This window comes from Tursiops truncatus, chromosome 9 (assembly GCF_011762595.2).
Source record: "Tursiops truncatus isolate mTurTru1 chromosome 9, mTurTru1.mat.Y, whole genome shotgun sequence".
NCBI classification, from domain to species: Eukaryota; Metazoa; Chordata; class Mammalia; order Artiodactyla; family Delphinidae; genus Tursiops; species Tursiops truncatus.
This window is the reverse complement of record NC_047042.1, coordinates 90,363,810-90,390,843: the sequence shown is the minus strand read 5'-3', so window position 1 is coordinate 90,390,843 and position 27,034 is coordinate 90,363,810. Positions and strand designations below refer to the sequence as shown.

At 39.5% G+C, this 27,034-nt stretch overlaps 1 protein-coding gene and 2 long non-coding RNA genes across 6 annotated transcripts in view; 1 reads left to right on the top strand and 2 right to left on the bottom strand.

Annotated features, from left to right (window-relative positions):
* Nucleotides 1-6,163, bottom strand: part of TRIM24 (tripartite motif containing 24) — a 94,838-nt gene extending 88,675 nt beyond the window's left edge. For all 4 annotated transcript variants that reach the window (XM_019949103.3, XM_019949220.3, XM_019949153.3 and 1 more), the window contains exon 1: nt 5,688-6,163. In XM_019949103.3, coding sequence (XP_019804662.2) covers nt 5,688-6,051 — 364 coding nt within the window. In that variant the 5' untranslated portion in view covers nt 6,052-6,163. The remainder of the gene's footprint in view (nt 1-5,687) is intronic.
* Nucleotides 6,164-7,317: 1,154 nt separating this feature from the next.
* The window catches only part of LOC141279581 (uncharacterized), a 100,633-nt gene continuing 80,916 nt past the window's right edge, over nt 7,318-27,034 (bottom strand). The window contains exon 7 of the long non-coding RNA XR_012334097.1: nt 7,318-9,379. This is a non-coding gene — a long non-coding RNA (uncharacterized lncRNA). The remainder of the gene's footprint in view (nt 9,380-27,034) is intronic.
* Nucleotides 9,428-14,686, top strand: LOC141279485 (uncharacterized). Its single transcript, XR_012333758.1, has 3 exons — nt 9,428-13,321; nt 13,631-13,756; nt 14,220-14,686. It is a non-coding gene; the product is annotated as an uncharacterized lncRNA (long non-coding RNA).

Below are 27,034 nucleotides of genomic sequence, written 5' to 3'. Positions count from 1 at the left end.
CATTTAATATTGAAATTAAACTTCTATTCAATATGCTACCAGAAGTCCTAGCTAGTGCAATAAGGGAAGAAAATGTCATAAATTATAAAGGATGAAAAGAAACAACTACCTGCAAGTAACATGATAGTCTATGTAGAAATTCCTAAGGAATCTACAAAAACTACTAGATTTAATAACTGAATTTAGCAAGAGCGTAGCATACAATCAATATACAAAAGCCAATTGTATTTCAATATATTAGCAACAAGTAATTGGAAATGAAAAATTTTAAAACACCAATTTCAATATTGTTAAAGAACATTATCATAAAATATTTTAGAATAAACTTCACAAAAATTGCCCAAGACCACTATAAGAGTACTGAAATTAAAGATCTAAATAAATGGGAAATAAAACATGTTCATGGATAGGAACAGTCAATATCATTAAGATCATTCTCCCCAAATTGTTATCTAGATTCAATGCAATTCCAATCAAAATCACAGCAGACTTTTGTGTAGAAATTGATAATTCGATTCTAAAAACTTGTAAAGAAATGCAATGACTTTAAAGGGCCAAAACAATTTTGAAAAAGAACAAAATTGTCCAATTTCAAAATCTGCTTAAAAAGCTAAATTAAAAATAAAAAAACATTATTAGTACTGAACGAATAGATCAATAGAATAGAGAGTAGAGAAACAGAACCATACATATATGTTCAACTGACTTTTTACAAAAATGCCAAAAGTAATATAACGGGGAAAGTATTCTTTTCAAAAAATGGTGCTTTAACATACGGTTAAAAACATAAACCTCAACCTTTAACTAGCACAAAAATTACCCAAAATATATTACAGATCTAAATATAAAAGCTAAAGCTATAAAAGTACTGAAAGAAAAGACAGGAGAAAAATCTAAGTAAACTTGGAGTAGGCACAGAATTGTCAGAACACGAAAATCACTAACCATAAAAGAAAAAGAAATTATAAACTAGATAAAATTTAAAACTTCAGCTTTTCAAAAGACACCATCAATAAGAAGGTATAGTCAGGGAGTTTAGGATGGACATGTACACACTGCTATATTTAAAATGGATAACCAACAAGGACCTACTGTACAGCACAGGGAATTCTTATCAATGTTATTTGGCCTGGATGGGAGGGGAGTTTGGGGGAGAATGGATACGTGCATATGTATGGCTGAGTCCCTTTGCTGTGCACCTGAAACTATCACACTGTTAATTGGCTATACTCCAAAATAAAATAGAAAGTTAAAATAAAAAAGAAAAAGAAAATGAAGGACTTCCCTGATGGCCCAGTGGTTAAGACTCCACACTTCCAATGCAGGGGGTGCAGGTATGATCCCTGGTCGGGGAACTAAGATCCCACATGCCGCATGGTGCAGCAAAAAAACAAAAAAGAAAAAGAAGATGAACAAGCAAGCAAAAGGAGTGGAAGAAAATACCTGCAATATGTGTATGTATGTAGACAAGCGCCAGGAAACTGGACATATATAAAGAATTTTTACTTTTCAGTAACAGGCCAAATCATCTAGTTTTAAAAATCTACAAAAACCTTAAACTGAAATTTTACCAAAAATAAGTAAGAATAGCCAATAAGCACAGGAAAAGATGCCCATTATTATTCATTGGGGAAATGAAAATTAAAATCATGAGATACCTCTTCAAACATGTTAGAACGGCTAAAATTAAAGACTAACACCACCCAAATTAGTGAGGACGTTAACTTGAACTCTCATACACTGCTGGAGGGAATGCAAAATGGTACACCAGGGTAAACATACACTTATGACACAAACAAGGAATTCCAATTCTAAGTATTTACCCAAGGAAATGAAAACATATTGACATAACGACTTGTCTACAAGTATTTATAACTGTTTTATTCATAACAACCCCAAACTGAAATCAACAGTAACTTCCATCAACAGGTGAATATTGTATACAGATCTTAAATCTTAAATCCTTTGTCATTATATATTGTACTCGAAACGTGATTAATACCTTTCTCCAAGAACCAAAAGAAATCAGCTCCCAGAATTGATAGCTGTATCTTACAGACTGCCAGTTAATAAAGAGGACTGATGGACTCACATTTTACTCTCCCTTGACCCCTTTCAAAAGTGTGCTCTCAGTATTCTTTAAAAATAGCTCTTAGAGCTTGCTACTCTTTGGCTGAACGGTACATCCACACTACAAAATATTGCACAATGTTGTAACATTTCTCCAAGATCAGTTTGTCTCCTGACTTCATGTACCAATATGTACCTAAAGAAAATGTTTTCTAAGCTCTTCCCTCTTTCCTGGACATTACTGCATACTAAGAAAATGAAAGTCGGGACTGAGGTAGTAAACCAACTTTAGCTTGTGGTCACTCACCCTCATTCCTTCCAACTGGTAGCCTTACAAAAGTTTGAACCAACGTTCTCAATGGAGGCTTGGTGGCTAGTGTAATTGTGTCTAAGCATTTACAAATTATATGTTTGTTGCTATAAATTAGCTTTGTTTCTTCTTTAAAACAGTCAAACCATTATGTTGATTTTTGTAAAAAATACGTGTTAGAAAAGACTTGCTTTCTATAAAGTTCATTTAGGATATAACAAAGGGAACAGCAAAAAGTACTTAATAGAAAGGGAAACTAGGTCTGATACTGTGGAGAACACTACACCTTGAATTTTTAATTTTCTAAAGAATCCTCTTTGATCAACTGTACTGTGGAATATAATACAGCTTGAGCTAAAAAAAACTCAAAAAACCCCCCAAAAAACTAGGGTTTATGATTATACTCTAGAACTCTAAAACTATGACATACTGGGCTCTCTGGGGTGAGAGGCCTAGAAATCTAGATGCTCAACAAGCATACCAGGTGATTCTAGTAGAGCTAAAATTTGAAAACCCCTATCTAAATCTAAGAGTATAATCGCAACACATGTGGCTTCAACAAAACTTGTTTTGTTTGGCCTACAGAACGGGTCTACATTGTGTGTGTGCGCGCGTGTGTGCGTGTGCATTTTTTATTACTTGCCAATATCTAATACTAGAAAAACATGACATAAAATCCAGACTCCAGACTTCTCGTTAAAAAATAAATAAATAAAATATCCTCCAACCCTGGCCCTGCGCTGTCACAGGACAATGTGCTGCAGCTAAGTACAGTTTGCTCCCCTTTCCTTTCACTCCCCACCATTCCCTATTGTTTTACCCCAGGCTCATAGTTCTCCATCTCAATTACTTGCTTAGCTCCTGAAGGTAGTTTGACCTATGATGCCTGTACCCACAAGTTCATTAGGAGAATGAAGAACAGAGATAATCAAATGAACCCTATTTATTTACAGTTGATTCTTGAACAAGTTTGGGGTTAGGAGTGCTGACCCTTCCGCCGCTGAAATTTCGAATATAACTTACAGTCGGCCCTCCCTATCACCAGTTCCGCATCCTTGGATTCAACCCACCACAAATCTTGTACTACTCTAGTATTTGCTATTGAAAAAAATCTGTGTATAAGTGCACCCTTGCAGTTCAAACTGTGTTGTTCAAGGGTCAAGTGTAGTTCTGAAATATATTGCCTAAACTTTTGTTACAGCTAGTATTAAAATAAGTTTGCAAGGAGAGAGGCAGGGAGAAAATATTCAAGTTATTAAGACTCAGGATAGTATTTTTAATTTATTGAAGATAGCCCTATTTTTTAGAGGTGTATGTGAAAGTATCATTTAACAAAGGCTTCTTCTTTCTTAGTATAAAAACAAAAACATTATCTTCCAATTTAAATGCTTTCCTGAACTCTTGCTTACAATACAAACACAAAGGTAAAAAATATTTGGAGACTGGAACATTTTGAGAACTCTATATAATTGCAAACTTGCCTCAGAGTTGAGGATCAGAGCTTTTATTACCCACGTTCTCATTCATTCAGATCTAAATGTCATGGCCTGGCACACAATACATCTTAATTCTAGAATTATGCAAAATTTAGTTCCTAATTAGCTACTGGCCCATTTGATCATTTAAAATATAAATAAAAGAAACCCTTAAATGTGTCTAAAAATTAAGAACTAAAATTTAAGTTTCACCTGTACTAACTTTCCAACAGGTGGGCCATGGCAGAGCAAATCAGCGTGAAGGATTCGAGATTTTACCCTACTTGTAAGCTAACAAAGTAGCTTCCACGGATGCTGGTTGAAGACAGGAGACTTGTGGGTCAGATACAAAGGGCAGTTTGTTACTTCCAGTAATAACATAAGCCAAAGTGTCAACATTTTTGCACTGGTTTCCAGAGGCCCGGTTCCCACCTGGCAAGGTGAAGAGGGGCAGCTGATGCTTGCACAGGCAATGGGTTGTGTTGCAGAAGAGGAAACCTAAGCCTAGGGAACCCTCTTCTTTTATGATGGGCAATAAGCATGCCTGCCTTTCACTCCAGAAGGTGACATCTATCTTTATTATACAGCACCACATGCATGGCTATTCTTTGCTCTGGTGGAAGACACTATCTCTACCTTCCAAGGCTCTTCCTTATACAAACATCCTTTAAAAACAGAAACAAAGGGCAGTCAGTACCTCCCCTGGTAAGACCTGCAGAAACAGAGAAACCCACGGAAAACTGTCTCTCTCAACTAGACACTGTTCCTAACATATAATTAAATCAAGAATCTAACACTACAACCTATTTAAAAGCATCAATTTCATATGTTCTTTGACCTAGCTCAACTGTTTAATCTGCATTTTATCTCTAATTAAATCAACTAGTCCCTTTAAAAAAGGCAGTATATATTAAAAACGAATTATTTCCACTTTGTATTTTTTAAACGGAGGTGCTCAAATATTTGCAATATAAACATTTAAAACCTCAATTATTCTACTAGAAACAATTTACTGTGCTTACTTTAAGTGTTTCAAACCTGTTAACGTTAGCAATGGGAACTACCTGTCAAAAGTCTCATTATACAGTAACAAACACCACAAAGAGAACAGTAACTTCAACATTTCCAGCTGCTGTCCACAAAATACAAGAAAATGCGGCACCCCAAATCACTTTGTTCTGTTTCTCTTTACCATTTACTGTCTCAAAATAAAATCTCCGAAAGAGAAGGACAACAAAACACCGTCTCTTAGTTCCTTTGTCCCCATCGGAGAGGAGAGAACTGGGGGCTCATTAAGGTAAATAACCCAAAACATGCAAGACAAAAAATAGACGGCATCCGATCTGTAATCAATCATCAAAGAAAGTCACCATCACTTCATCTTTATCCCTCCCTCCCCCTCTCCAGCTCAAATAACATGGGTACATACGAGATGATTAGGATCACATGGACCTGGACAAAGCTTTGGGGAGGCAGAGGGCAGCGGTTAACTAGATGCAGTCGTCAAAGGACCCGAGATACTACAGCAGACTCCAACAGAGGTTTTCAAAAGTGCGGGTCGCATGGGCCATGCACCCGTGGGGAGAATGCTGGGGAGCAGCAGCAGCAGCGCGGCCAAGTCTACAGCGCCGGTGGAAGTTGCTCGCGGGGCGCGCGGTACGCCGCACAACGCGCGGGCCCTCCATGTCACCGCCGGCAGCACAGACCCTCCTCGCCCCTCCCCCGCCGCGCACCCCGGGCGGCGGCGACATGACAGCGGGTCGCTGCGCCGCTCCAGGGCGCCGGCCTGCCCGGGCTCTCCACCCCCTACCGCGCCCGCACCCGCCTCTCACCTTGGGTAGCGAAAGGCGAGGAGCCGCTGACCGGCGAGCCGGGGGCGGGGACGGGCGGCGGGGTCTCGGCCGAGCCCAGCATGGGGGCGGGCAGCATGAGGTAGCGCTGGGGCGCGGGCAGGCAGCGCTGGCAGAAGGAGTGCAGGCAGGGCAGCAGCTTGGGCGCCCGGCTCTGGATGTTCTGGTGGCACACGGCGCAAGTGTCCAACAGGTTGAGCCGGGCCGCCTCGCCTCCGCGCTCCGAGTCGGGGCCCTGCCGACTCTCGGCCTCGTTCTCCCCGCTCGGCGGAGCCGAGGGCCCCCCGGCGGCCGCCGCCGAAGCCGCCGCGGCCGCCGTCGCCGCCTTCTCTACAGCCACCTCCATTGTCCTGCCCCCGCCGCCGCCGCCGCCGCCGCCGCCGGGAAAAGACGAGCGGGTTCTCTGCCCGCCGCCGCCCCCGACGACTTCCTTCTCCTCCTTCTCCTCCCAGGCCGCCCGGGTGACTCGTAGGAGAGGGAGGGAGTCCAGGGCCAAGGAAGCCTCCTCAGGCCCCGGGGATCCGCCTCCCGGGTGGCGCGGCCGGAAGAAGGGGATCTGTCAGTGGGGACTGCTCTTCACACCGGAGAGGCTGCGCCCCGTCCGCTTCGCCAACCGCCGCGGCTCTCGTCAAATCCGCCCAGCCCGCCCTCGCCTCCCGGCCTTTCTCTCGGGCCCCAGGACCCACCTCAGGCCCCGCCCCCTCACTCCCTCTCCCAGCAACCGAGGCGACTGCAAGGAGTGCGCCGCCCAATAGCCGCCGCGCCTGGTCGGGGGGCGGGGCGTGCGGAAGCCCGCGAGGCTCGGACGGCCGTTGCGAGAGGCTGGGAGGTGGGAGGTAGCTTGCCCCGCCCCGCCCACCGAGCTCCTGGAACCGCGGCCTCTGATTGGGCCTTTGTGTGTGTTTAGCTCCTCTAAAAAGATTAAGGGTTCATTTGTTAACGATCGACCACCTAATTCGGTCCGCCTGTGTTAGCTCCTCCTACGGGGCGGGGCTTCACTGTGTCTGCCGGACATTGTAAATTAAGTAACTGCTACGAAAAACTCATTTTACTACTGCAGACAGGGGTCCTGTAGGAGGAATAAATATGGTGGGAGGGTAGAAGGATGACAAAGTGGAGAGAGTGAAAAGCAAAGGAAAGAATTTTGAAAAACGGGAAAATGTTGTGTAGAAAATATGTGGAGGAGGCATGGATTTTGCCACCTGAATTTACTCATCTCTATAATGAGTTGCGAGCATGAAGAGTAAGAGGGGAGGTTTGCAAGTCGGGAATTTTTAAAGGGTTTCCCCAATGAAAAAGGTGAAATCAATTTTTAAAGTCAGTGATTTGCTTTTTAAGTGAATAAAAATGGTTTATTTTCCAAGGAGTTAATATATAAAGATTGTTTGAAAGTGTTTTATTGCATAAACATGGCATCATTACAAGAAATAGAAACAAATGTCAATACTGATAGCCAAATAATTCTAAAATATTCGTTTTCATCCCCCCAGCCCCACCCCACACTTATATCAGAAGTTACACATATTTTCACTCTAAAAATGGCCAAAGGGGGCTTCCCTGGTGGCGCAGTGGTTGAGAGTCCGACTGCCGATGTAGGGGACACGGGTTCGTGCCCCGGTCTGGGAAGATCCCACATGCCGCGGAGCGGCTGGGCCCCTGAGCCATGGCCGCTGGGCCTGCGCGTCCGGAGCCTGTGCTCCGCAACGGGAGAGGTCACAACAGTGAGAGGCCCACGTACCGAAAAAAAAAAAAAAAAAAAATGGCCAAAGGGCCAACTCCAGGCATCCTAGCTTTCCCTCGAGACCTTACCTTTCCCAAATTATTCCTCTCCTAGCAGCCTCTTTCCCAAACAGATCCTTAAATCCAATTTCCATAGGCCTCCAGAGTGAAGTTTTCCTTCTTAATGACATTCAAGGGCTATTTATTTTGTATAGTAGTAGTTTCTTAAACCTTAGTTTGCATAAGAATCACCTGGCAAATTTACTTAGACGTTGATCCTTGGACCCCTCCCCATATTCAATTTTAGCAGCATCTCCTGATTGTGATGTGGATGGTCCAGAAACAGCTTTAGAGCAACAATTTTCTTATCCCACCTGTTATCCCTCCAAATTTCATCCTCATACACCTCTCAAGCTGAAGCTCCCACTACTTTATGCTCCAGCAATTTTAACTCTTCCCTGCTTTACACGTGCTTTTCCCTTTGTTTTGAAATGCCCTTCCCTCTGTACCCTGTTTTTGTAGTGGTACCTTGAAAATCTTCATATAGTAGGAAAGCAAATTCTGTATTAAAAGTAATGCTCTTAATATGCTAATAATTCATTGTAGAGGTGGTATACAGGATTCAAGCAGACTGAAAGACAAGTGCCTTGTATTCCTTCAGATGATGGCAGTGGAGAAGAAAAGAATAAGAGGTAAATTGGGGAGGCTTGTTTGGAGAGAATTCCATGCAATTTAATACAACCCTCTAGTTCAGTTTCTCAAATCATCATGGATAATTAGTTTTAGAGAAAACTATTTTCCATATTCTTAGACTTCCTAGTCTCATGTAATTAAAACAATCATGTTTTACTTTGTTCAAATATATACGGCTTCTGGGTTTTTTTAAGTCCAGAAAATGAATTTATTGTTTTAGGTTTTTTTTTTTTTTTTTTTTTTTTGGTACGCGGGCCTCTCACTGATGTGGCCTCTCCCGTTGCGGAGCACAGGCTCCCGGACGCACAGGCTCAGTGGCCATGGCTCACGGGCCCAGCCGCTCCGCGGCATGTGGGATCTTCCCGGACCGGGGCATGAACCCGTGTCCCCTGCATCGGCAGGCGGACCCCCAACCACTAGCGCCACCAGGGAAGCCCTAGGTTTTTTTAATCCCAATTATCTTATCTATATATTGTCCTCCCAAATGTATTGCAAAAATATTTCACAGAGATCCACACTCTTATTCTTCCTTAATTACAGCTCTCTCTATTGCCCTCTCCTTTTCTATAATTTCTATGGCTCCCCATTGCATCCAAGGCTCTCCACAATTTCATCCCTGCCTGATAGCCTCATTCGATCTTCCTGCCTGATCCTCACTGCTTTCCCATACCCATTCTAATCTTCAGCCTAATTGGATGGCTTGTCATTTTCTAAACTTCACCAGCACTACTTCTATCACCATTTCTGAGAGAGGAGATACAGGTTGCCTGTGCTGGAAGAGAAGGGAGTCTGCAAGGAGAGCAAGAGCATTAGATGCTGGTGAGGATTTCTCACACCCACCCCTTAAAAGGTAGCAATGGATGGAAATTCTTGAACTTCCAAGGAAGTTTAACAAAATTATTTTTGAGTAGAACTCTCAGAGGTTGTGACACAGGTCTGGACAAGAAGAGTTTGAGATGACCCCTTCGCTCAATCTCCTATAGCTTTAAAGGAACAAAGTAAAGATTTTTGTCCCTTCAGTAGTAGTCCAAAGGCTTGGATGACTTGAGGCTTCATTGTTAGGACAAGGAGGATGCAGTGTGCAGGGACCAAAGACTGTCCTGCATTACCTCAGTGGCTTCCGGAGAGATGTCAGCAGTCAAGAACCAATGGAGGCAAGGCACATTCTATGTATGCCACCGTAAACCAAGGATGCCCGAGGACCCAGTGTCTCTCCCACATATGCCATGGCCCTATTACGGCCTCGGATCTTCAAACGGGCCCTAGATAGGAGGGAGAATGAATATTGTATTGACTGACTTAAAATCTGAAATGATGACCAAAACCAAAATAGAAACAAAACCTAAAGTAACTGAGAATATGACTAGATTAAGTTTTCTGCTATCAGAAAAATGTTAAATTCCGTTATTTTTTAAAAAATGTTTATAGGGAATTCCCTGGCAGTCCAGTGGTTAGGACTCTGCACTCTCACTGCTGAGGGCTGGGTTCGATCCCTGGTTGGAGAACTAAGATGCCACAAGGCGAGGCCAAAATAAAATAAATAAATATTTTTTAAATTTAAATAGTTTATAGTCTGCATACTACTTGGTGATGCAGTAAAGGGTTAACTCAGTGAGGGTGGGTTACACAATCATCCTACATATTCCACAGAAAGAACTGGCCCTTGAATAACTCCTGGGAGATGATCTCTGAACTGTTATTTTACCTAATAAGAGTATGTTTGTAAGCTTGAAGTTTTGAGCCACACTCTATCAGTTTGATCTGATACTAACAAGGCTAACAATGGTTTTTGCATACCTGAGGCCCTGGGCCATGCTGTGTCAGTTTGACCTCTGAGGGGCTGGAGACTAAGTAGTTAAGATCAATCACACAGGTGCTGCGGGGCTTCACAACTTACCCCCAATTAAAATCCTGGATATCAGGGCTTGAGTGAATTTCCCTGGTTAGCAACATTTTGCACATGTTATTATGTAGTTGATTGGAGAATTAAGGCTATTTGTGGGATGCCACTGGGAGAGGACATTTGGAATCTGGTTCCTGGTTTCTCCTGGACTTTGCCTATGCACCTTTCCCCTTTGCTGATTCTAAGCTGTATCCTTTTGCTGTAATAAACTGTAACTGGGAGTATAGAAACTTTCTGAATCTTGTGAGTCCTTCCAGCAAATCACTGAAACTGGGGGTGGTCTTGTGGACACCCAACACAAAAGGCATGTTATTTCTCCTACTAGATTACAATTCCTCGAGGCTAAGAACCATTTCTTCTCTTCTGTATTCCTTTAATATCGCACATATTTCATGGAGGCCAAAAATCTAGAGCTTGCTTTAGTCCTGCTTTAGTCCTCTCATCCTCTGCTCCTTTCCAACTATTTGCCTTGATTATGGTCCCTTTCCTCAAAGGTTTTGCTCTTGTGAGCCATCTGCAAAAGAGTAAGTAAGGTCCAGGACAGATATTTGCAGGTGATTTTCCATTTTCCTGAACACCTCCCCTCCCCAATGGTTTTTTTCTTCCAGGTAAATCATGTTTTCAGAATGTTACCTGCAGAAGAAAAGAAGTTGGGTACGGGCTAGAGAGTAATAGGAGAAGGGGTATATTCATCCCCTTGTTTGTAGGACATGTGTAACACAGAGCTGTAAACTGAATATTCACTCATGAGGCTCTAGTCAACTTACTACCTTTCTGAATAGTTGGAGTGAATCAGCTTAAGAACTGGAAACAGTGACTTCCCTGGGGGTCCAGCTAAGACTCTGTGCTCCCAATGCAGGGGGCCCGGGTTTGATCTCTGGTCAGGGAACTAGATCCCACATGCTGCAACTAAGAGTTTGCATGCTGCAGTGACGATCCTGTGTGCTGCCACTAAGACCTGGCGCAGCCAAATAAATAAATACATAAATATTTTTTTTAAAAAAAAGAAGAACTGGAAACAATACCTGAGCACACTGTTCTGGGACTATCTGGGGGAAGAGAGAAGCTCCACATTTTAATAGTCTGCCTGCTCTGTGAAGGCACTTTTTTAAAAAAAATTGAAATATAGTTGACTTACAATGTTGTGTTAGTCTCAGCTGTACAGCAAAGTAATTCAGATATATATATATATATATATACATACACAGACATATGTGTATATATATTCTTTTTCAGATTCTTTTCCATTATGTTATTATAAGATATTGAGTATAGTTCCCTGTGCTATACAGTAGGCTGTTGTTGGTTATCTATTTTATATATAGTAGTAAGTATCTGTTAATCCCAAACACCTAATTTATCCCTGCCCCCCATCCCCCTTTCCCCTTTGGTAACCATAAGTTTGTTTTCTATGTCTGGGAGGCTATTTCTGTTTTGTAAGTAAGTTCATCTGTATAATTTTTTTTAGATTCCACATATAAATGACATCATATATGCCCAGGGGTGGGGTTGCTGGATCATAGGATAATAAATAAATAAATAAATATTTAGTTTTCTAAGGAACCTCCATACTGTTCTCCAGAGTGGCTGTACCAATTTACATTCCCACCAACAGTGTAAGAGGGTTCCCTTTTCTCCACACCCTCTCCAGCATTTATTATTTGTAGACTCTTTGATGATGGCCATTCTGACCAGTGTGAGGTGATTCCTCATGGTGGTTTTGATTTGCATTTCTCTGATAATTAGCAATGTTGAGTATCTTTTCATGTGCCTGTTGGCCATCTCTATGTCTTCTTTGGAGAAATGTCTATTTAGGTCTTCTGCCCATTTTGTGATTGGGTTTTTTTTTGGAAGTTGAGCTGTATGAGCTGTTTGCATATTTTGGAAATTAATCCCTTGTCAGTCGCATCGTTTGCAAATATTTTCTTCCACTCCATAGGTTGTCTTTTCATTTTGTTTATGGCTTCCTTTGCTGTGCAAAAGCTTTTAAGTTTAGTTAGGTCCCATCTGTTTATTTTTGCTTTTATTTCCATTACTCTAGGAGATGGATCCAAAAAATATTGCTGAAATTTATGTCAAAGAGTGTTCTGCCTATCTTTTCCTCTAGGAGTTTTATAGTTTTATAGTATCTGGTCTTACATTTAGGTCTTTAATCCATTTTGAGTTTATTTTGTATATGGAGTTAGAGAATGTTCTAATTTCATGTTTTACATGTAGGTGTCCAGTTTTCTCAGCACCACTTATTGAAGAGACTGTCTTTTCTCCATGGTATATTTCTACCTCCTTTGTCGTAGATTAATTGACCATAAGCGCATGGTTTTATTTCTGTTCTATTGATCTATGTGTCTGTTCTTCTGTATTGGGTTTTATTATGAGGTTAAGGATTGCAGAGGGGGAAAAGAAGAAAAAAGCAATGAAAAACTCAATAGATCAAGAGTAGATCAATAAGAGGACCAAGAAAAAGAAAAGAGGGTGAGAACAAGGAAGATAATAAAGGAACAAATGAAGGAAAACAAACAGAATAAAGGGAAAAAGCAACAACTGCTGCAGGTAACATAAGAAGAGAAGAAAGGAAAAGTGTAGTAATTAGGAGCTATAAGGAGAATGAGGAGATCTGTGACCCTCTGTGAAGAAGGGGCAAATAGTGGAAGATGAGTGATTGGACCAAAGCAGGAGATGGAAAGGACTCTGAAGATGACATGGTTTATTCTTTTTTGTCAAACTTTTTTTTTTTTTTTGCGGTACGCGGGCCTCTCACTGTTGTGGCCTCTCCCGTTGCGGAGCACAGGCTCCGGACGCGCAGGCTCAGCGGCCATGGCTCACGGGCCTAGCTGCTCCATGGCATGTGGGATCTTCCCGGACCAGGGCACGAACCCGTGTCCCCTGCGGACTCTCAACCACTGCGCCACCAGGGAAGCCCTGGTTTATTCTTAAGAAAAAATTTCTAAAACATTTATCCTGGCACAACTCAACATAAAGCACAGCAGTAGCACAGGAAATTTCTACTTTTCAAGAAATATTTCACTGGATAGTATAATGCATTGTACAGATTTCTACTTCTGAAAAGTGTCATTCTTTTGGGTTATTTTGAAAAAACCTTTAACTCTATTCATTTGAAACAAATCTTAATTTGTTACATAGCTTTTGTTTGCTTTTATGGTGGTGATATAATTAACCACTACTTTTAGTTATGCCTTCTTTTCTGTTCTACAGTTTGTTCTTCATGCAGCCCAAAGATGCCTGTCATTGCCACCTACAGACTTCATTGCTACTGGGGAGCATCTTTTCAGACTCTATCTAGGTAAACATACTCTCTACGTACACACCCACACATATGTAATTTTACATAATCGAAATCACAATATACATGATTTTAGTAATTTTTTTAAATGCAATGCTATGGACTGATTTGTGTCTCCCTTCAAATTCACACGTTGAAGACTTATACCCAGATGTGACTGTATTTGGACATAGGGTCTTCAGGAGTAAATTAAGGTTAAATAAGATTATAAGGGTAGAGCCCTAATCTGATATAATTGGCGGGCTTATAAGAAGAGAGAGCAGAGTGCAGTGCATGCCACCCTGCTTTCTCTTTCTCTCTTTCCTGGAGCATGTACACCCAGGAAAGGCCATGTGAAGACCTAGCAAGGTGGCCGTCTGCAAGCAAGGAAGAGAGCTCTCACTGGAAACTTAATTGGCCAGAACCTTGATCTTGGACTTTCCAGCCTCCTGAACTGTGAGAAATAAATTTTTGTTGTATAAGCCATCCAGTCTATGGTATTCTGTTATAGCAACTCAAGCAGACTAAGAAACCCAACAATACATGTAGACATCTATAGATTTATAAAGCCACTTTTAATCACTGCCTATGACTCCATTATAACAACATTTATGGGAAGAAACTATACTGACAGACATTTAAACTCATATTAGCTAAGTTATGCTGTGAAAATTTCTGTGGCTCAAACAATAGCAAGTTTATTTCTCTTTCGTATAACATGTACCACTGCTCTGTGCTCATTCAAGACAGCAGATTCCTTCTAGCTTGTTATTCTGCCATCCCTTAAAATGTTGTCCTTGTCTGCATGGCTAGATCTGACCCACAAGCATCATGTTTTCACTTGGGAAAAAAAGAAGAACTGGCAATTTTCATCAGGTAACACAGAAACCGACCATTTACTTCCATTATGTTGTTACAGGGCCACAGGAAACTTCAAGGTCAGCTGGGAAATGTCCTCTTCAGTGGAGTAGTCATGTATCCTAAAACTTAGGCAAGTGGAGATTCTATTAGTAAAAGGATAAAGGAAGGTTGGATGTGGCAGAAATTAGTAATCTGACTTACGATTTTTTTGCTGCATTTAATTTATCTCTGTGGACTTAGATTAAATTTTTGAAGTGGAATTCTTAGATCAAGGGTTGCACAATTAATATCTTTAAACAGATCGCCACACTGCCCTTCAGAAATAATTTCTATTACATTCCTACTGATGTTATATGTGAATACCAATTTCCCTGCGTCTTTGCCATTATTCTAGTTAATCTTTGCAATCTGAATGTCTAAAAAAGGTAAGTTATTATTAATTTTATCTTCATTTCTTTGATTAGTGCTGAGACAGAACATATCTTCATATATTTAGGGAGCATTTATATCTTTTTCATTTGTGATTGCCTGATCATGGCCTTGGCCTATTTTTTCTATGGCGTGCTCATCATTTTTTCTATTGTTTTGAAAGAATCACTGTTTATCACACTCCATATGTTGCAAATTTTTTTCCCATGCGTCATTTGTATTTTAATCTTGTGGATTTTTTTTCCTTCTAGACAGAATTGTTGACTTTATGGTCAAATTTATCATTTCTTTTCTTTATGGCTTTGGATTTTGTGACATGTTCAGAAATGCCTTCCATCTCAAGATTATACAAGTATTTACCTATATTACCTTCTAAGGTATAATTTTAAGAGGTACATATTCATATAGTTAAAAAATAAAAATAAAATAAAGCTACATAGTGAAAAAATCTTGCCATTACACCTAACCTCTTCTGTCTCACTAACCTCATGACCCTCCTCTTCCTCTGGAAAATTCACCGTAAACTCATGAGAGAATGAGAGCAAAAAAGGCAAGTAACATATCAGTGTATTTAAAAAATTGTTTTGACCTCATGGCTCCCTTGAAAGGGCATCAGAGAGCTTTCAGAGTTCTCAGACCACATTTTGCGAACCACGTGACAGCCCGATACTAGCAGCTAAAAGACTTTTCATAAAAGCTCTCTGAACAGATTAATTTACTAAATAATTACATACTTCTTTAGTAATTTATAATTTTTACAAGCTTTTCCAAGTGACTGTTTCATAGTATTATATATTTTTAAATTAAGCAATTATGGAAGTCTGGAATAAAGGGTAATGGCTCCCATGTACAACCAACCCAGCACTAACTTGACTCCTCATGGTAACAGAGGTAGCAATTTGTTGTATATACGTCTACACCCTTTTTCTACAAATGTGTATTCATATACAGATGTGTACTGGGGGCTTCAGGTTTGTCCTCCCCTGCACCCGAGCACACGTATATAGGACTGTGCTGTAGAGATGTTTTTTCTGTAACTTGCTCTTTTTACTTTACAGCCTGAAGATCTTTTCATAGTTTTACATACGAATGTACTTCATTCTTTTTAACAACCACATAATATAGTAACAACTCTGTGACATGAACATTTTATTAGTTGGGGGGAGGAGAGGAGGGAAAGCCAAATTCATTCTCGTTTCCATGTGGATTACCGGTGGTACTAACCATGTTCATTAAATGATTCATCCATTTCCTCCTCATTTGATATGCCACCTGTAGCTTATATCAGATTTCCACATATGCATGGGTGTGCTTCAGATACCATTTTGTTGATTGTTCCTGAATACTATTTTTTAAAAATAATTAATTAATTAATTTATTTATTTTATTTTTGGCTGCCTTGGGTCTTCGTTGCTGTGCGTGGGCTTTCTCTGGTTGCGGCGAGCAGGGGCTTCTCATTGCAGTGGCTTCTCTTGCTGTGGCGCATGGGCTCCAGGCGTGCGGGCTTCAGTAGTTGTGGCACATGGGCTCAGTAGTTGTGGCTCACAGGCTCTAGAGCACGGGCTCAGTAGTTGTGGCACACGGGCTTAGTTGCTCCGCGGCATGTGGGATCTTCCCAGACCAGGGCTCAAACCCATGTCCCCTGCATTGGCAGACGGATTCTTAACCACTGTGCCACCAGGGAAGCCCCTGAGTACTATTTTAATTTCTGTATCTTTATAATATATATTGCTATCTAAGAGGGTATACCCACTCTCCCTTTTATTTCTCTTCTTAAATTGTTTATGCTTTTTTTCTTTTATGTGACTATAACTTATTGAGTAGATGTATTCATAGTTTCTTTTTTTCTCATATATGATCATAGTTTTTATTTATTTAAACATTTTTTTAATTTGGAAATATAGTTGATATACAATATTATGTTAGTTTCAGGTGTACTACATAGTGATTTGATATTTGCATACATTGTGAGATGATCACCACAATAAGTCTAGCAAACGTCTATCCCCATACTAAGTTATTACAATATTATTGATCATATTCCTTATGCTGTATATTATATCCCTGTGACTTATTTATTTTATAACTGGAGGGTTATATCTCTTAATTCCCTTCACCTGTTTTGCCCTCATTCCCACCCCCCCCCTTGTTTAGACTATTCTATGTTTACTATTCCGTATACATATTTTTTACAAGAAAAAGAAGTACCTTTATTATCTTCCATAATCTATTTAAGGAATTTTGCTTCTCAGAAGCAATTTGAATAAGAATACAAAGACATTTTTTTTTGCACAGTCGTGTATATTCTAGTCAAGACCTATCACAGAAACTTTAAACAATCAGGAAGCAGTTTTTAAAAGGTATCACATCATTATCCACATACATTTTATAATCAGCTTATCAAGTTCTATAAAAAATCTAATTGTGATTTTAAAAATGAAATTATCTAGTTTCGAACAGGAAATACATAGGCCTGATGGAAAATTCAAAGTGTATATGTGGATTTTCGAAAGCAGTCATAGCAGATGGCATGTAGATGCTAATGGCTAGCAGAAAATTAATTTATAACTCTTATGTTCTTAGTTTGTGTCATGACCATTAATTCTGTCTTTAGCTTGTACCTCTATTTTTCTCAACCTTATTTTTATTATAGTTAATTATATATATAGTTGTATCTCTCTCCCCAAAAGAAGTGTGGGCTTCCCAGGGGCAGCATTTGTGTTGACTTCTCTTTGTAGTCTAGTGCCAAATACATAGCCCAGAGCCTTGGGATGGCATTAAGGAAAGAGAAAAGTAGTTGGTTTTGATATGTAGGAAGGTGAGTTATATTAATACAGGGAACAGCAGGAGTAGACACTGAAAACTGAAAACAATTGTCACTTAAAATATGTAAACAATCATCTGCCTCCTAGAGGGAGAGACTTGATTTACATTAAGGTCGATCATCCCTGAGTTCCAGGAAAACCATTCTAATTTTGCTTTATTTGTGCAAATGCAAAGTAAAGAACTTTTTGGAATGGAGCTGTGGTCTAGGAGCTAATATGCTCCTCATAATTTTATAACATTTGTCTTAAGGCTGGGCAGAATTGTGTATTATGTTTCCTTTAGATTCTCATTTAGAGAAATGTTTGTTTCCTAGATTCCAGTTGTCCCATGCAATCACTTCTGTGTATTCTTGGGCCATATCTGTAGTTATCTCATTTATGCTGTTATTCGCCCACAGGAAGTCACAGAAACCCTGGAGACTGCTGAAACAATATGCAGGCCTGGTCATCCCTTCATGTGCCAGGGAAAACTGTCCAAGGAACTACACTGATCTTGGTGCTATTTGACATAGACTAGACTGTTGATAGGACATGGTTTTATTCAAGACTGAATATTCTGGACTTTGATAACACTACTAATATTTTAAAAAAGATGCAATTTAGGGAGTAGATGAATAAGAAGAGAGAAGCATTAGAGAAGTGATTAACAAAATCTGGAGATTAGTTACTAGATCTATTAGTTTGCCCAACACAATACTAAAGCTTTGACTTTTCCCCCTTTAGTCTTTTCTATTTATTTATTTATTTCCATTCATTTTAATAGACTTTCATTTTTAGAGCAGTTTTACATTTGCAGCAAAATTGAGCAGAAGGTACAAGAGTTCCCATATACCCCAAACTCCCCACACAGGTATAGCCTCTCCCGTTATTAACATCCTCTGATGAACCTGCATTGACACATTTTTATCTTCCAAAGTCCAGAGTTTACATTAGGGCTTGCTCTTGTTGCTTTGACATTTTATTTATTAAAATACATTGCTTGAATTTTTAAAAGCTTGTTTTCGTCTAAAATCTTGGAAAAGCAGAAAAACACATATAAGAAAATAAAAATCACCTGCACCCTCACTCAGGAAAAGACCACAGAAATATTTTGATATACAGATTTCCAGGTCTTTCTGTTCTTCCTCCCTTCTCCCTTCTTTCCTTATTTCGACCTCTCTTTCTCCCGTTCTTTCTTTCTTTCTCCTTCCTTCCTTCCTTCCGTCTTTCTTTTTTCTTTCTTCCTTCCTTCCTTCTTTCTGTCTTTTGTAACACTTTTTCACCTATTTTCATTTTCCTATGTTGTTTTCTGACAGGAGTATTTTTAGTGTCTATATAGCATTTCATCACATAGATACAATGCAGTTTAGTTAAGCATACTCAGTACTGGTTTATGGGTTGTTTCTGCTTTTTGGCTGTTATAACTATTGCTGTGACTTTTTAAAAACTGTACCTATGCAATCATTTAAGTTTGTGCATGCTTTTCTCTGTAGCATAAAGTCCTAAGAGTAGAATTTTGGGGTCAAATGTATATAAATGTACATATTTCAAATTGAACTGATTTATACTTCCACCAGCGCACTCATACATAATAAGATTATGTTTTTAGGGCTTCCCTGGTGGCGCAGTGGTTGAGAGTCCGCCTGCCGTTGCAGGGGACACGGGTTCGTGCCCCGGTCCGGGAAGATCCCACATGCTGTGGAGAGGCTGGGCCCGTGAGCCGTGGCCGCTGAGCCTGCGCGTCCGGAGCCTGTGCTCCTCAACGGGAGAGGCCACAACAGTGAGAGGCCCACGTACCGCAAAAAAAAAGAAAAAGATTATGGTTTTATAAAAAGAAATAGGAAAAAGCAACTACCAGTCATGCAGCTGACGGCTTCTAGAGGAGCTAAATCGATATTGCTTTCCATTTCCAAGGAATGGATGGTCACCAGTGTAAGGGATAAACTGGAGCCATTCATTGTACAATTTAGAGAAAAAGGTATACTTGAAGCTCTAAGAAGTTCTGAAATCAAGTATTCCAATAGAAAGCGAGAGTCCGTACTGCAGTTTTTATTACCAAATCTCATCTGGAGTGATTCAATTCAAATGTTTATGAGCAATGAATAATGAATCGAGTGTAATAAATAGTTATTTCTCTTAATGATTGATACTTACGTGAAAGAAGGCAAATATTCTCAGGGGATGAAGTGTGACTGGACCTCATGATTTCAACATGAATTTTTGTTTCCTATGCAGCAAATTACGGTTTTACAAGAACTTTTCCTTTTTTTTACTTTGAAGTAGGAATGGTGTTGGGGAGGGAGTCTGAAATACTGGAAAAGTTTTTAGAAAGATTTCCAAAGGTATAAGATTACTCAAGATGTAGAAACATTCAACACAGAGCTCTTCAGCACCTACCAGGTTCAAGGTCCTGTGCCGGCAATTGGGTGTAGCAAGACGATTAAGCTGAGCTTGTGACCCTCATACTCCAATGAGGAGACAATTAATCATGATACAAAATAAAAGACATTGGAGTTCTGGAAAGGAGAAAAAACTCTTCTTGGGAGGCAGGTACGAGGGGGGCAGGGCTGCTCAAGGAAGACCTCAGAACTTTCTAAGGCAACCAGTCATTCAAGTCTTAACATGTAACACATTACTATGATTATAACATTAAAAATAGGACAGAGACGTTGTTCCCATGAGATTACTTTTCAGGGTGGAGAGTGGTTAGGAATACACGTAATCATAAAGCTATGAACTGATGTTGTCTTTTTAAAAATCAAAATAATGTAGAAGACTTTTCAGGATTGGTAATAATTTTTCGTCATAATTCTAAAGGCTCTTCTCCATTGTCTTTAAGCTTCCTGTGTGGCTGTTGAGAAGTCTGATTTTGTTTTTCTTTAGAAGTTTATAGGATGTCTCATCACCCGCATGTTCTAAGTAGACTCCCTCTCCCTTCTCTTCTGTTGTTTGATCCCAAGCATGGGCACTCACACTTCCTTCTGTCCCCAATGATGAGCGCCAAGACTTGGCTGGCGCATTTAATAAGACTTTACTAAATATTTCAAAGATTTCAGAAGGGAATTGCAGCACATCATTGCTATTGTTGTGTACAAGGCTAAATTTTTTGTAGTTATCATTCTTAACCCATAGTAACTCTTTAGTCTACAGCTTTTCACCACAATAGTCATAATGTCATTTTTTCTGACAACTCATTCTTCCAGTATACTGTTTTTTTCACTCAAAAACCTCCTAAAGAAATATTCTGTAAGCAGCAATACCTTGACATTACGATTTCAGACAAAGACCCACTCACCAATATTCTTGACACAACAGTTTCTAGCTAAAGAACATCATGTGGAACAAATCTGAATTGTGTGCTATGTTTGATTTTTGTATTGCAGATGATTTCATGTGCATTAGGGAGAGAGACTCTTCGGTCTGTTTTGAAGGGCTTTTCTGTTTAGCCTTAATTTTGTCCTAAAGGGCTTTTTTGTGTGTCATAACTTTATTTTTAAGAGCATCTCAAGTGCAAAGTAGTATAAGCCTCCAAATGGTTCATATACCAACCATTGAACAAAGAGGTGTGTGGTAAACAGAATGAAAAGGTAGAAAAAATAAAATGCTTAAAATGTTTTTAAGGGGAGCTCACCATATTGTGTGTAAGAATTTTCGTAAATGGTGAGAAGATGAAGAAAAATTCTGAATCAGTCGTACATGCTGGAAAGTTGACCAAGGAGCTGCTTCTAGCATCAGTCTCAAGAAAGAAGAGATAATTGTCAAGTGCATCTGACTCTGGTCTTGAATATCTGAACGTCCATTTGTATCCTCTTCACTACCTTCCCAGAAGGACTCCCCTGCTTCTTCCTCCACCATCTACCACCAGGTCTTTAATTCATCCTTTGGCAAGTACAATAAACTTTCATTACATTTCACTTTATATACAAATCATGTTTATATATTTTCAAATTGTTTATTGCTTAGATACAATTATTTGTATTACTTATTACATTTTTCTGCCAAAATTATATGGGTTCTTGGGTTGAGATATAAGGCATCATAATTTTTCCCATTAAAATTTCATTTCCCATTTTAATTTCATTAAAATTAATGAAATAAAGTTTTTGAAAATGAATTTTTAATTAACACCAGTGTTTGGAGGAATGAATTAAAGATGTTAAACAAAAGGCTAATTGTAGATGGTGTTCCTCAAACTCCATAGGTCCAAGTCCCAGTTGGGGTCTTGAACTGGGAGTCCCTGAACCTGGCCTGCAGGGCCAGCCTACCGCTCCTTAAGGGAGTACCCTTGAGCTAGAATAACCAAATATTTACTGTCCAAACTAGATACTTTCAACAGTGAAAGGGGAGCTATTAATAATAACCTCAGGAAAATTGGTGTCCAGTGAGACTGCCCCAGGCAGATGAGGGATGTCTAGGATGTCACTGTACTGTGAGTCTGTCTCATTTACCTGGAGTCAGTGATGGGCTAGTATTGGTCTAACTGGCTTGGGGGTTGGGGGAATCGGGAGTGTATCCATTTATATGTTTACTGATTTCCATGGTGTAAAGAGTCTGACCATGGCCGATTTTAAGCTACTAACAATTTAACCACCAGCTCACAAGATTCCTGAAAATTATAGGAATTGGTTCTTGCTAGCCAGTACAAGCCAGTTCTAACACGCTAGTGCCTACAGGCCAGACATCAAGTGCTTTGAAGCTCGGAGTAGACTTCAGTTTCCCTTCATCCATATCCTATATTCTTGTTTTCTCTCCCAGGATAGACTTCTTCCTAACAGACTATAGATTCCATGACCTTCAGAAGAATCCCCATCCTCAGCCATAGATGTGGTCTTGCTTTTTTATTTCTCCAAACATAGTTTATTTATTTATTTAATCTATTCAAGAAATATTCAAGTGTGTTTTCTATGTGCTAGGTATTGTAGTACATAAGAATACAGTAAAAGTTCTTGCAAAACCGTAATTTGCTGCATAGGAAACAAAAATTCATGTTGAAATCATGAGGTCCAGTCACACTTCATCCCCTGAGAATATTTGCCTTCTTTCACGTAAGTATCAATCATTAAGAGAAATAACTATTTATTACACTCGATTCATTATTCATTGCTCATAAACATTTGAATTGAATCACTCCAGATGAGATTTGGTAATAAAAACTGCAGTACGGACTCTCGCTTTCTATTGGAATACTTGATTTCAGAACTTCTTAGAGCTTCAAGTATACCTTTTTCTCTAAATTGTACAATGAATGGCTCCAGTTTATCCCTTACACTGGTGACCATCCATTCCTTGGAAATGGAAAGCAATATCGATTTAGCTCCTCTAGAAGCCGTCAGCTGCATGACTGGTAGTTGCTTTTTCCTATTTCTTTTTATAAAACCATAATCTTTTTCTTTTTTTTTTGCGGTACGTGGGCCTCTCACTGTTGTGGCCTCTCCCGTTGAGGAGCACAGGCTCCGGACGTGCAGGCTCAGCGGCCACGGCTCACGGGCCCAGCCTCTCCACAGCATGTGGGATCTTCCCGGACCGGGGCACGAACCCGTGTCCCCTGCAACGGCAGGCGGACTCTCAACCACTGCGCCACCAGGGAAGCCCTAAAAACATAATCTTATTATGTATGAGTGCGCTGGTGGAAGTATAAATCAGTTCAATTTGAAATATGTACATTTATATACATTTGACCCCAAAATTCTACTCTTAGGACTTTATGCTACAGAGAAAAGCATGCACAAACTTAAATGATTGCATAGGTACAGTTTTTAAAAAGTCACAGCAATAGTTATAACAGCCAAAAAGCAGAAACAACCCATAAACCAGTACTGAGTATGCTTAACTAAACTGCATTGTATCTATGTGATGAAATGCTATATAGACACTAAAAATACTCCTGTCAGAAAACAACATAGGAAAATGAAAATAGGTGAAAAAGTGTTACAAAAGACAGAAAGAAGGAAGGAAGGAAGAAAGAAAAAAGAAAGACGGAAGGAAGGAAGGAAGGAGAAAGAAAGAAAGAACGGGAGAAAGAGAGGTCGAAATAAGGAAAGAAGGGAGAAGGGAGGAAGAACAGAAAGACCTGGAAATCTGTATATCAAAATATTTCTGTGGTCTTTTCCTGAGTGAGGGTGCAGGTGATTTTTATTTTCTTATATGTGTTTTTCTGCTTTTCCAAGATTTTAGACGAAAACAAGCTTTTAAAAATTCAAGCAATGTATTTTAATAAATAAAATGTCAAAGCAACAAGAGCAAGCCCTAATGTAAACTCTGGACTTCGGAAGATAAAGATGTGTCAATGCAGGTTCATCAGAGGATGTTAATAACGGGAGAGGCTATACCTGTGTGGGGAGTTTGGGGTACATGGGAACTCTTGTACCTTCTGCTCAATTTTGCTGCGAATGTAAAACTGCTCTAAAAATGAAAGTCTATTAAAATGAATGGAAATAAATAAATAAATAGAAAAGACTAAAGGGGGAAAAGTCAAAGCTTTAGTATTGTGTTGGGCAAACTAATAGATCTAGTAACTAATCTCCAGATTTTGTTAATCACTTCTCTAATGCTTCTCTCTTCTTATTCATCTACTCTCTTAATTGCATCTTCTTTAAAATATTGGAAATATGCCTAATTATAATAAGTTTATATTTTATACAGCTAATAAAAAGTTATCACCCCCCTCAGGGAAATTATATGGGAAAATCTTCCTTATAGAAGAATTCTAGATTATAAATATAGAAGAATTGATAAAATCACGATATTACCACACATCCCTTAATGAAGTAATGGATCTAGGAAATGATTGTCAATAGCTGCTAAAACCATTAGGTGGAAAGTTGGTGGGAAACTTTATAATGAATGGATTAGACCAGTATCAACAGAAACCAAAGATCAGTCTTAACATCACAAAAAGAGAGAACATTAATTATTATATGCCTCTTGATGTAATGCAATAGAGAATGTATAGTACGACCAATAAACTATTTTGAGGAATAAAATCAGACTTGAATCTCATCAAGCCCCTACCTTTAACTACCAGTTTACAGGAAATTCAGAGAATTGAAGAACATGTTAGGGGAACAAACATGGAGATGGAACTGGCCAAATCCAGAACACGGGGAATTCTGTGCAAATACAAACAACTTGGGTTCTTCAACATCGACAAGAAAATGAAGAGACAGAGAGATGGAGAGGAGAAGCAGAAGAAGAAGAGAGAGAGACAGAGAAAGAGAAAAAGAAAGAGAAAGGGAGAGACTATCTTAGAACATCAAACAGGTTTCTGTTGTGGAGGAAAATGTTCCTCTATTCTCATAGGTTCTCCAGCAGGCTTTGCAAAATTAACTGACAACAGATTAACAGGAGAAAAGTCATACACATTTATTTGATGCTAAAAGTATTATGTGGCGTGAAGGGACTTCATAAAAAGAGAAAACCCCTAAAGAAACAGCTAGGCTTGTAAGCATTTATACCGTTCTCCAAAAGAGGTTACATTTAAAGAGAAGTGACAAGACAAAGGAAAGGGACTTTGAGCTTCAAGAGGTGGCAAATTGTAGGAAGGCAAATATATGAGGAAACTAGTGGTAGATAAAGGCTAGTTAGTAAGATTTGGTTACGTAGACTCTTTTTCAGCGCCATCATAAGGTGGTTATTTTCTTCCTCATATGAGAAGTGGGGGAAGGCACCTCCAAAAAGGAGAATTTATGTTGTTTTCAGGAACATAGGAGGATGGCTGAGAGCTCATTTGAGTCTTCAGCTCAAAATAATCCTTATGCCAGAGTGGCATATTTTGGGGTGACATGTTCTGATCTCCTATACATCTATAGGTGAAATCTGGAATTCACGTTAAAATTATCCAGTTTGGGAGGGGAGTAGATAGGAGTGTACCTGAATAAGATTGACTGTGTGTTGATACCCACTGAAGTAAGGTGATTTGTACTATTCTCCTTAATTTTGTATACAGTTGACTCTTGAACAACACAAGTTTGAACTGCATGGGTCCACTTATACATGACTTTTTTGCAATAAATATGTTCTGTACTGTGAGATTTGCAGTTCGTTGAATCTCAGGATGTATAACCACAGATAGGGAGGGCCAACCGTAAAGCTGTACACGAACTTTCAACTGTGTGGAGGGTCAGTGCCCCTAACCCTGCGCTGTCCAAGGATCAACTGTATATCTGAACTACAATAAAATGTTTTAAAATAAAGAGCCTATATAAATACCAGATTTCCCCACCCAGTTCTGTGAGGAGTAACTTGCATATGAGGAGTCTGATAAACTGTACCCAGACATTTTTCCTTGTATTTATTTTTCCTAAAAATGTTATCTAGCTATGTATTCTTGTTAGAAAAATTGCCTATGCAAGAAATCTATGAAATGACTTTCTTCAAGTTCCCTTGAACAAGATTGAAAGAAACTTTGACTATGCTTGCAATAAATTGTTGCCTTGGCAATTATTTGGACAACCCGGAGAGATAGGTAGTGTAAATATTAGCATGCCCATTCTTTAGATAAGGAAATTTGAGATTCAGAAAAGTTGACTTTCCCAAGGTCAGAGAGTTCTACCTGAATCGTTGGAAGAAAGATTAGTAGAATCCAGGTCATGTAACACTCAGCTGAGTGCTGTATCTTCTTCCTTTCTTCGTGGATCATTCTGATATATGATTATTGCATTATAATATCACACTACTAGAGCTTTACTATAAGAAGATCACTTTATGTGTGAGAGGCTATTTTAAGACACTTAATGCTATTCAATTAGGGGGAAATACAGTAAATCTCTCAGACTGGATGTGAAAGGAATGTAAAACCCTGGCTTGCAAAATATGATGTCTCTTCTTTGTCAGCCAGACCACTGATGTTCCTTGTACTCTGTGCTCATTTTCATTTTGTGAGTTATCTAAAACATTTCAGTCTGTTTCAATTCTATCTGAAGAGAAAAAGGCTTTTGTCCATTCTTGCTCCAGCAAGTTAACGTGGAAGCAGGGTCTCCCTGTGGGTCAGGATAACGGTAGTTGTAACTAAAGTCATGTTGACTTAAAGGAAACTGCACAACATAAGGATTGTGAGTTATTCAGGGAACTTACTGAGGACTATAAAGCAGGAAACAGCCACTCAGTAGCTCTAAGAAAGCTGTTTCAAAGAGGTAGGGAGAGAAGCTTGTGTATATGTGTTTTGGCTGGGGAATATGTGCAGTCAGGTACACATCTTGGTAAAGGAAAGGATGCTACTAGTCATAAAGAACAGGTATCTCAAGTTAATGATTTCAGTGCTTCTCTATGTGTGGGAAGATGCAAGACTCTGGGTTCACAAAAATTCTTCCTGAGATACACATCTAACTATCTAAGGGCCTTGCTTGTCCAAAGCACAGAGCATCCTGTTATCATCTTCACTGCCTCTGTCTGGAGCACTGAGTGTACTGTTGGTCAGCGACTGCAGTGAGTCAATCTTTGTATAACTGGGTAGCGGGCAACACCCTTTGTTCTGTGTTTACAGTTTTACAGTCATGAATAAAATCATAACCCAAAGGGAAGCTAACACACCATTTAATTTGGCAAAGCCAAATTCATTAAGTAGCACATAGGAGAATGAAATGATGCATGTGGGTTGTGAGTAGGCTTTCTCAGGGAGCTCTTTTTAACTTGGGAAGACTAA